The sequence below is a fragment of the Dasypus novemcinctus genome, chromosome 9 (assembly GCF_030445035.2).
Source record: "Dasypus novemcinctus isolate mDasNov1 chromosome 9, mDasNov1.1.hap2, whole genome shotgun sequence".
Classification (NCBI taxonomy): Eukaryota; Metazoa; Chordata; class Mammalia; order Cingulata; family Dasypodidae; genus Dasypus; species Dasypus novemcinctus.
In genome coordinates this window covers 6,537,881-6,548,962 of record NC_080681.1, presented here as the reverse complement: position 1 = coordinate 6,548,962, position 11,082 = coordinate 6,537,881, and the positions used below count along the sequence as shown (strand labels likewise).

At 52.7% G+C, this 11,082-nt stretch overlaps 1 protein-coding gene across 4 annotated transcripts in view; it reads right to left on the bottom strand.

The window, feature by feature from the left end:
- Positions 1 to 989: 989 nt before the first annotated feature.
- Positions 990 to 11,082, bottom strand: part of IGSF3 (immunoglobulin superfamily member 3) — a 106,497-nt gene continuing 96,404 nt past the window's right edge. For all 4 annotated transcript variants that reach the window (XM_058302985.2, XM_058302986.2, XM_058302987.2 and 1 more), the window contains 3 exons: positions 10,122 to 10,526; positions 6,171 to 6,656; positions 990 to 3,931 (listed from right to left, as the gene is read on the bottom strand). In XM_058302985.2, the coding sequence (XP_058158968.1) occupies positions 3,681 to 3,931; positions 6,171 to 6,656; positions 10,122 to 10,526 (1,142 nt within the window). In that variant the 3' untranslated portion in view covers positions 990 to 3,680. The remainder of the gene's footprint in view (positions 3,932 to 6,170; positions 6,657 to 10,121; positions 10,527 to 11,082) is intronic.

Genomic DNA, 11,082 nt, shown 5'->3' with positions numbered 1-11,082 from the left:
ATGGCAATAATGCATAGTTTGGAAAAGACGGTGTAGGGAAACAGATGTGGCTCAAGCAATTGGGCTCCTGTCTACCCCGGGTTCGGTTCCCGGGGTGTCTTGGTGAAGGCGAAGCTGACCCTCGCCATTGCTTCTTGAACTGATGCAACAAGATGACAAGACAAAATAGAGACACAGAGGAGAGACAATGAGAAACACAACAAGCCAGGGAGCTGAGGTGGCTCAGGCGACTGAGCGCCTCTTCCCACGTCGGAGGTCCCAGGATCGGTTCCTGGTGCCTCCTAAAGAGAAGACAAGCAGACACACAAAAATGTGCAATTAATGGACACAGAGAGCAGGCAGCAAATAGAGGCGGCGGGAGGGAATAAATAAAATAAAATCTTAAAAAAGTCACCTTGTTAAAAAAAAAAAACTGAGGTCCTGCTGTCGAGGTCCTTGACAGCCAAGGATGTCCTGCATTCCTGCTCTCCTCTGCCACTATCCCCGCCCCCCCCAAAACAAAACAAAAGGCTGGTAGTGGTAGTTATGAACTCTACCTTCTGGGGAGTGGATGTAGCTCAAGTGGTTGAGAGCCTGCTTCCCTGTATGAAGTCCTGGTTCAATCCCCAGTACCTCCTAAAAAGTAAAAGAAAATTCTACACTTTGTACCTGCCCATCAGGCCACCAGGCAGGTCATGCACTGCATGACTCTAGTGGAAGCATGGCTTGCAGTCAGGGTTGTCGTGTATATTTATTATGATGCATTTTCAGCAGATGGCAGTAAAATGTCTTGAGTAAAGGGTGTTTTGGGTAATTTGAGTAAAGGAACCATTTTGGCTGAGGGGCAGGGAGCAATAAGTTCAAAAGGCTGCAATTTTATGAACTGTGAGCCTACCAGGCCAATGCCAAGGGCAGAACTCAAGCTCCCAGGGCACAATTCCAAACAACAAAATAGTTGCGCAAGTGAGTGGAGAAAAAGGATAGCACACTCCAGGAAATACAAACAGCCATATTTTCAACATAATTTACTACGGTCTCTGAAGTGTATATAAAACATTTTAGTGCAACATCTTACAAATAGTTTTCCTTTAAAAAAACAAAAAACCCCAAATGGTTAAATCAACAGCTCTCTACATCATGCTTGGGTAATTTCCTTACCCCATCTCTTTCTTCTTTAACAATTAACTCAGTGAAACCATTGTTGGTGGAAGAGGGTGTGGTGATATGCATGCCCTGGAAATGGGCCTAGCACAGTGTAGTTTTTCCTAAATGCAACATTGGACACGTAGATCAGTCAAAGAGTATTCAGCAGTTTTCCTCTCCTTGCTCCCGAGGACTTAAGTTCCGGGTGGCAGTATGCAATGAGGTCTTTCGGCCACAAGAGGACGCCATTCCCATTCATCGGACACTCCACATTTCCATAGAAATGGCCAAAGCAAGAAGAGCCTGGGGTTTTTCAAAGCTAGAAAAGCTCAACTGTTGACAGTTTTCCCCAGCTCAACAGAAAATATACAGAAAAAAAAAACACAATTATTAAAATACTGGCTTCGGTTTTTTTCCCTTTCAAATATCCTGAAACTGCTTCACATATTTAATTACGTGCAGCAACTACTTTTCTACAATTGTGAACCAATACAAAATCGTATCTTAGCTACACATCCCAGTCCCATTCAGACAGAGGAAGAGTTACCTTCCTCGCTGATTTCAGTCTATACAGCAGGAGCCAGCTTTCTCTCACTGGAAGCTGGCCCCTTGAAATGAAGAAAAGGGGCGAAAGACTTTCCTTACATCTAAACCCGCTCTGTACCTCTGAAATATTGCTGCAGCATAATAAATGACAATGAGTATGTGCATCTGGGAGGGCAAAAAAAAGGCGGGTCTCTGTAAGCTGCTCAGAAAGAGCTGAGCGGTCCCCTGCTTCCCCAAGGCCCTTGCACACCTGAGGCCTCTGAGAGGACCCACAAGGCTGGGGCAAACCCACAGCCTCCCCTGGGGGCTTCAGTTTCAGGGAAGGGTTTTTCTGGAAACTCTCTTGATATTCAAGCTGCAAGTGCAAAGCGGAAGGGAGATGGCGGTACTGACCGGCAGAATATGGGAAGGCAAAGGGCATACAAAGCCCTTCGTGGGGTGAGCGAAAGGAAGTAGATGCTCCACGGCAGCCAAGCATCTTGCCCAACAGGGTGAAATAACAGGGTGGCACTGGGTTTAAGGGGCACGAAAATAAAAAGCCATCAGAGCAATCACAACCAAATAATCCAAAACCACACACAAGCCCCAAGGAAGGGAAGGCCTGTGGTCACTTCCTGCTGCGAGTAGGTAAGCTGAGGGGGCTGCCCCTGGACCTCCCCTTCCTGACATCCTGACGGCAATGAGTGTCAGAGAGGGACAGGTATGAACGAGGGAGATGTCAGTCTCTTTGAGGAAAGTCTGTTTGAAAGAAGGAAGGAAAGCCTGGTCTTCATACTTGCAGGAGTTTGTTATTCTTCCCCATTCTCCAAAGCCGGGCCCTGGGAAGCCCCCTCCTACCCCTCGCCCTCCACTCTTTACCAAAGTTAGCTGTCGGCTGGCCCCGCTGCCCTGTTCTGCTGTATATGGTGGCTGCTTTGGCGCCAAGCGCGCAGCTCGCTGCCGTCCCACGGCCAGGCTCACCCGACATCCTCCCTGAAGCGTTTGGCAAAGCACCTTACGGCAAAAAGCCCACCTGCACCAAGTGACCAGGTGCAGACTCCTTGTGGAACGAATCAACCAAACCCCAGCCTTTTCCTTCTTTCCTTCTGCAATCACCGACTTTGACCAAGTTGAACGCTGCCAGTGGCTAAAAGCAGCTTGCGCACACACTAGCCTGGAAAATGTGTGCTGTTTGGAGCTTTTGACTTGTTCTCTGAGAAAGTTTTCTTATTTTTTGGCCTGGTTGGGATGAAATCTTTTTTTTTTTCTCCCTTTTTTTCCCTTCCTGACAGACAGGCTGGCCATGCACCATCTACTCCTAACAGGGTTATGCAGAATTTCTCTTCTACATATGCAGTTCTCTGAAGCAAAATTCAAGGCTTTCATCTTGATTACAAAGTGGTTCCAACAACTCCAGCTGAGGGAGAAGATAAAATACAAATTGGGCCCACGCTACACACAATTTTCAAGTCTCATTAAGAAAGTGAAAAATGTTTGGGTGTATTTTGATCCACGGGCGGCATTGTCAAGTGTGCAAAAACAAAAAAAAAAGTCTTGGAAGGGATTCCTTGTCCCCATAAGGTACATCCTTCCTTTTGCAATCAGTCGCACGTAAAGAGAAATATGTCCGCGGCATTATGAAATCCAAAAAGGGTAAACCAAAGGGATTTAAAAAGAGTACATTACAAAGAATAAGAACCCCTGAAATATCTAGCTGAGAATACTATATAAATCAGTGAGTAGACGTGGCACCTGGAGCTACTCACAACGTTACCAAAAACAAAACCGAGAAACCTAGCACGGCATGATCACAACATCTGTGCGTGAACGCCTAACCAACCCGGAGGAGGACAGCACAGGCCTCTCTGCTGGCGCCGGCTCACGGCAGTCTGTCCCATCGGCAACTTCTCGAGTCTGGCAGTTTCCAGCGAGGGCACACTACAGTCTGGGCGCCGTCGACCGTCCAAACACAGAAACAGAGGCTGGGGCGCGAGCCCCGGCTCCTCACGGCTGACGTCCACTGCGAGTCCCCCTTAGTCTATGGCTCCTGGGTGGATACTGAGCACGGGGGGCTCCAGGCAAGTGGGGGAGTAATTGAGGTGCGGCTCTTTGATCCACAAAAGGGGCACCCCGTTCTTCCCGTCAGAGTTCTTGCTGGCGTTCCGGCTCTTGAAGCGCACCAGGAGGATGGTGATGACGAGGATGCCAAAGATGGGGAAAGGGTAGAAGAAGACGAAGTAGAAGAGGGCGTCGTTGGAGCAGATGATGGACTGCAGGGTGGAACCTGGAAAGGACCACGAGGGAGACAAGACAAGGAGGGCTCAGAACCCGGGCCGTAGATGTTTGTCCCCGACGGCCTCGCCCGGCCCAAGGGAGGCCCCTTGGCCGAGCTCCCGTAGCCGCCTTTCCCCCCTGTCGCAACTGGCTGGGAGATGACACTTCTGCTCTCCCTCCCACAGCACTGCCTCTTCCAGTTCAAACCCAATGGTAAGTGCAAACAAAGCGATGCTTGCATTTTCCATTGTGATCCATTATTACTGCTTGGAGAGCCACCTAATAAAATGCAGTTTATTGATCGTGAGTCCAGCTGCATCTCTGGTGCTCAGGAAGCTGGCTGCAGTTCCGTCGAAACCTGCGCGGTCTATCTGACGCGCCCCTCTGCACTCAGCTCTGCCACAGAGGTCCTTCTTTGGGAATATAATGCACACCCTCCCTGCCAGCTTCCGCTGCCCGTCTCACCAGGAACGGTGCTTACTTGATTAATGTTATCAATTAAAATGCCCTTGCTGACCACTCCTAAGTGGCCACAGTATATCTATGGATATGGGGGAGCAAGAAACCAGGCGCCCAAAGACCCAGGCTGAGGACAGCTCCATGACTTACTAGACCTTGGGGTGCCCCGCCTCTGGGAATCTGCACTTCTTCTGTCAAGTACAGCTGCTGGATAATCTCTATGCTCTGTGAAGCTTAATAAACCCGGCCGTTTTCAATGGGCAGTAAAATGTGGCCTGATCTCCTTCCCTTTGACCTCTGGATAGTGGCCCCTGGGTATTTTGTCAGGTGGCCCTTATATGGTTTAGTGTCCTGCTTTCCTTCCTACTACACATCTCGCCAGTACTAAGAGAACAACACACACCACATTTAGTAGATTTCTGCAGTTCATGAAATTGCTGATAGTCAACTGCTTTTGACCTACCAAAATTCAATTTCACATGGTGCAATTGTCATACAGTGTAGACAGGAGGCGGTGAAGGAAAAGCTGACAAAACTCACATCAAGATTATCAGGCTAACTCTACTCTTTCAAGCACTGCTTCTGTCTGATGTGTTCCCCATTCTACAAAAGGCCAACCAAACGAGTGCCTTGTTAAAACAAATAATTTGGGCTGGCAACTATTTCCACCAATCTCTGTCTGTGGTATTGTAATAAAGTCCCACAGTACGATGAAAACTCTGAGTGGCCGACCGCTCTGCAGGACCAGCTGGTGGCAGCTGGGTTGCACCTAGGCACTTTCCAGCTCTCCTGTGACGTCACTTCTTTCTAGGCTGGGCTTCTCCACTCATCGTGCCAAATCCACCCAAACCCCTGCATCTGCCTCCAAAATAATACACGAGGCAAAACGATCCAGGAGGCTGCAAAAGAGAGAGAGGGGTACTTAAGCTTCATTTTGTTCTTCCTTTTATGACTCTCAGACAGTCGCTCATAAAGAGAGACCGTCGTACACTAAAGAGTAACAAGGTAACATCTAACCATAGACTTGTGTAATAAAAGTTTACTAAAACAGAATCTGGTGGAGCAGAAAGCTTCTCATAAAGAGTGGATGGGGGGAAACGGACTTTGGCCCAGTGGTTAGGGCGTCCGTCTACCACATGGGAGGTCCGCGGTTCAAGCCCCGGGCCTCCTTGACCCGTGTGGAGCTGGCCATGCGCAGTGCTGATGCCCGCAAGGAGTGCCGTGCCACACAGGGGTGACCCCCGCGTAGGGGAGCCCCACGCGCAAGGAGTGCGCCCCGTAAGGAGAGCCGCCCAGCGCGAAGGAGGGAGCAGCCTGCCGAGGAATGGCGCCGCCCACACTTCCTGTGCCGCTGACGACAACAGAAGCGGACAAAGAAACAAGACGCAGCAAAAAGACACAGAGAACAGACAACCGGGGGAGGGGAGGGGAATTAAATATATAAGTAAATAAATCTTTAAAAAAAAAAAAAAAAAGAGTGGATGGGGGAAGCAGGTGTAGCTCAGTGTTGAGCGCCTGCTTCCCACATACGAGGTCCTGGGTTTGAGCCCTGGTACCTGGTTAAAAAATAATAACGCGTATATGGAATATTATCGTTTTAATTCCTGTCCCCATGTTTCGCATGGGTAACCAAGGATCGACTCTGAACTGGCCGCTGGTATGTCCTCCTACCGTATCTCAAATCCTGCTAATACATAAATGCCCAGGATAGTTGGGAAACCCGCTCAGGACACCCGCAGGCACGCTCCACCGCCCGGACGCGGCTGGAGCCACGGCGGCAGGCGACTGACCTGCGTCCAGCACGCGGATGCTGACGGGGGCGGCCTCCTCCTCGGTCAGCCGGTACCAGTCCTTCTGCGGGCCGGGAAGCCACTCCTCCACGCGGCACGAGTAGTTGCCGCTGTCGCGGGGGCTGGCCTGCAGCACCGTGAGCCGGTAGAGCAGCGGCGACAGCCTCTGGAAGCGAAGCCTGCCCTCCCAGGGGCCGCCCTCGGCGCCGAAGACCGTGTCGGGGCCCACGCGCAGGAGCGCCGTGCGCTCGGCCGGGCCGCGCTGCTCCGCCGCCTCCTCCTCCTCGTCCCACTCCTCCTCCTCCTCCTCCTCTCCCTCCTCCCGGCCGTCCCTCTGGGCTCTGGCTTTAGTCCTCAGGGAGTACCAGGCGACGGCAAAGCGGGAGTCCTGGCTGGAGCGGGAGGCGATGCTGCAGTCCAGCTGGAAGGCGGCCTTCTCGGGCACCGTGGCATTGGGGGCCACCGTGTCCACCTGCAGGGCGGCACCTGGGGGGACGAGGGACAGAGGGTGAAGGGGCCGCGCAGCTCCATGCTCAAAACCACCTAAACACCCACCCCCACGGCGCGGCAGCACACCCATCAGACAGAGCACCACACGCCGACTGGAAGGAAGGAGGCGGCGAGCGGGCAGGGTGGGGAAGGAGACTCTAGTCCATCCCTGCATGCGGAAAAAATGCCTGCGTTGTATTTATACGGGCGTATCTGCTATACTTGCGTAAAACATCTGTGAGAGGAAACACAAGAAGCAGGTAACGAGGCTGCTTATGGGGGTCTGGGGAAGAAGGGGCACCTATTTGCAGTCACTGGAACCCCTTCCATAGCTTTAAAAAACATTTTTTTAGGAAGTACCAGAAATTGAATCCAGGACCTCGGACATGGGAAGCAGGTGCTCAACCCCTGAGCTATATCCACTCCCCAATGAGAGCTGGTTTCTTTGATTTTAGGAGGTACCAGGGTTCGAACCAGGGACTTTGTACACAGGAAGCAGGTGCCCCTCCACTTGAGCTACCTCTGCCTCCCCAACGGCCTCTCGGTTTTATGCTGTGTGCACACACATTGTTGCCTGAGCCACAGCGAATCCCAAGGAGAGAAATTCTCTCTCCAGGGACCTTGGTCAAAGGCCAAGCGATGGCCCTGAGCACGGTGGATGGAGCAGGGGTCTTGCCAGGCCGAGGGGGCACGCGGCATCACCTCCGCGAGGAGCAGCAGGTGAGTGGCTCCTCAGACCCCAGGACTCCTGGAGGGTGCTAAGCAAAAATCCCGATCCCGGGCTCCGCAGGGCGCTTCACCGGCTTTCTGAAATGCTGGAGGGGACGCCAGCACGCACCAGCAAACCTAGGGCCGCCGGGTCTGCCTCTCTCTTAGAGGATCCGCAGCGGCCTGAGTTCGCTGGGGGATGCAGAGCCGGGGCCCCTGTACTGAGCCCTCCACATCCGTGGGGGCCCATGGGGAGCCTCAGGGTGCCCCGCTGGCAGGACCTCCACCCAGCTGTCATGGGGAGTGGATGTATCTCGGGGGTTGCGCGCCTGCTTCCCATGCTCGAGGTCTTGGGCTCCATCCCTGGTACCTCCTGAAAATAAGTAAATTAATAATAATAATAGAAAGGCGGCCAGGGACCTGCTCACACTCAGCTCCTCCAGAGGGCCCGCTTCCCGTCCGCTCGCCTGGCCTCCTTCCAGCCGGGCCGCAGCCAGTACCCTGCCTGCGCTCAGGACGCCGGCCAAGCTGCCTGGACGTGAGCCCCCGCTGTCCCCCGACCTCGCCTCCCACCAGCACACCTCCTCCCCCATCTGGGTCGCTGTGGCTGTCATCTTCTGGAAGGGGCCACCCTCCTTCCTGGTCTGACTGTGGCTCCCTCGCCTTCCCCGAGGGTAAGCCCAGGGGAGCAGCTCCCCTCCGCGCCCACACGGGTGGTGGGCTCCCGGCCCGTGTGCTGGAGGCGGCTCCCCTCCGCCCAGGGGCCTGAGCAGACCCCAAGGCCTCAGCTCTGCTGTCCCGGGGGTCGGGGCCCTTGGTTTCCTACACTGGCTACTGCAGTAGGTGTGCGGAAGTAACGGTGCTCCTAACGGGACTTTCAGAGTGCTATTATTTCAAGTCCTTTAGAGGTTCAACTTTCACTTCAGAAAAGAACTCTGAAGTCCACCCAAACAACGAACGTTACACAACCCGTAAAAATGGTAGTTACGAAATGGTTCTAATGACATGGAAAAGGGCCCCAAAAGGAATGGTGAGTGGGTGAAAAAAGTTCAATAAAAGAGTGAAACCCTGACTTTGTTTACTGAGCAAGGAAGAGACAGACAGACTCAGGATACGAAGAGGGAAAGATCAAAGAATATATATCAAGTACCAAATTATTAGCACAGTCTGTTTTAGTGGGGAGATGATCTGTGGCTTCATTTCAAAAGTATACTTTTCTGCTTTCCAAATGTTTTGTAATTAGCACAGTCAGCTAATATAATCAGAGGGAGGGAGGCGGTGGCCCAGGCGCGCTCACCTGGCTGAGCACCAGCGGCGTCTCACTGGCAACGCTGGCAGCTCCTGGTGCGGTGGGGAGGCACCTCGGCTGACCATAAGCCTCGCTCTAACTAGCTGCGGGCGTTTTGCGCATCAGCAAAAGAGGGCGGCAACACCTCCCATCCAGGGTAGGTGTAGGGACTGCGCATAAAGCACGGACTCTGGCAGGGATGCAGCTGGCACTCAATCAGCGTCCACCTCACTCCATCCCAGGGGCCTCAGTGTGGTTATCTACAAACGGGTGGGAGTTGGGGGAAATGGGGACAAAGCTGCCACACTGTCACAATGTTACCTTCGGAGGGGAGAGGGAGGCTCCGGGGACACTGAGATCTTTCCTTAGGTCATGGGAAATATGAGTAACTCAATGTCGGGGTGATTTCCCTCCAGTTTAGGCAAAACAGACGAGCAAGACAAAACCCTCTTCCTGTAACAAAGGCTCTGTTCACCTCACTGACACGTGTTCCAGGGTGCCGGGCGTCAGGCACAGTGAAAGGCTCCCTTGCTCCACGGGTGGAAAGAGACGCTCTATTCAAATGCAAGGATGTTCCGAAAAACTCTAATGGTACCAAAGACCACAAACAGGAACACCAAGATACTCAGGAAAAGGCGAGGTTCACCATGACGCAGGCGGCACGTTCATGTATGTCCTCTGTCCTTGGGGAGACGCTGACTTCTTGCCCTGATACGGGTGAATGGCTTTGTGATGTCGTGAAGGACACAGAAATCCTACGCATCTTAGTTATTAATTATATGCTGCAATGTGTGTCAAGACACATACCTAGCAATTATATGCACTTAGGTACTTTAGAAAGAGTGATAAAGACAAGAAAGAAAGCAAAAGTCATCTAGAAGTCATTAGGATCAGAGAAATTAAGAAATGAAAGAGTGAAGGTTTCAGAGGCTTCATCTTTTTTTCAAATTTAAAGCATGTGAATCAGTTACTTTCCACTGAAAATCCATAGTCAACATAGCTTACTGAATGAATTCTTTAAACCACATGGGTGTTTCTGGATTTTCTGTTATATTCCACTGCTTGTCCAAATCTAAAATGTTTTTTTTTTTTAAAAGATATTCTATGGTCTGGAATAATTAATCATTGCCAGATTTTATTCTGGTTACACTGAATATCTGTAGCCCAAAGCCAGATGTGCAATTTTCTATTCACGAGGTAAAAAAAAAAAAAAAAAGACAGCTTTGAATACAAAAGTACAATATAAATACTCAAATAATTTTATCCAGCGAATCAAAGAGCACATCCCCCCCTGCCCGCTCATCCTGTCCCACACCTGCAACCCATGTCTTGGATTGGGCACTTTTTCTTTTCTTGTGTCTTAATGAACTCTTTACTCCCTTGCCTACCCTAAAAAAAATAAAATAAAAATGCATCACACCGAAAGGGGCAACACGGAAGGGACGCCGCCGGGGCCCAGCCCGCACCTGGCCTCACCACCGTGAGGGCCGTCTGCCCGGAAGTGCCCTCCGCCCGCTTGTACCACGCGCCCCCGGGGCTGGGCAGCCACTCCTCCACGCGGCAGCTGTAGGTCCCGCTGTCCTGCACGGCCACGTTCTGGATGGAGAGCCGGTACACGCCGGGGGCCGGGCTGTCCAGGTGCAGCCGCCCCTTGAGGTTCCTGGCGGCCTGCTCCCCGTAGTGGACGGTGGCGTCGCGGCCGAGGCGGGCCAGCGCCTCCTGCTCGGGCTGGTTGGGCCTCCACACGCACCACTCCACCACGAGCTGGGAGGCGGGGCCCGTGCGGTTCAGGACCACGCACTCGAGCTGCACCTGCTGGGTCTCCAGGGCCGACAGGTTGCCCTGCGCCTGGCTGAGCTTCAGGCGGCTGTCTGCAACGGAAAGGAGAGAGCGGGCAGTGAGCCAGAGGGCAGCCGAGCGCGGGGGCGCGCTGCCCACGGGCGGCCGCCCAGCCTCGATCGCAGGCCCACCCCGACGCGCCGGGCCCCTGGACCACCTGCCCAGAGTGCCGGGGTCCCGCGCAGCCAAAGGGCGCAGCAGCGGCTGCCTCCGGTGCGCAACCCTCATCTGTTCAGACGCTTAGGGGAGAACGAACACGAGCTGTATTTTCCCTGCGCCTCCAGATAGCAACAGAAAATAAAAAGGAAAATGAAGCCAGTGGCTGACTGGAGGCAGCGGCTGTGGGGCACGGTGAGGACTCCTCTAGAAACAAGAATAAGCTTTTAAAACTGACCAGAAATGTGCTGGGCTTTCCCAAGAACTCCCGAGGACACCCAGCTGACGTGCTCAGAAGCTGGTCTCAGAGCTGCATTCTGAGGTTCCTCACAAAAAAAGCCGAACGGCTCCCTCTCAAGGTGGGAGGAGAACTGGCATCTGGTTAAAGAAAAGACTGATACTGATGGGACTGGATGGCCTGAAAACTCAGCA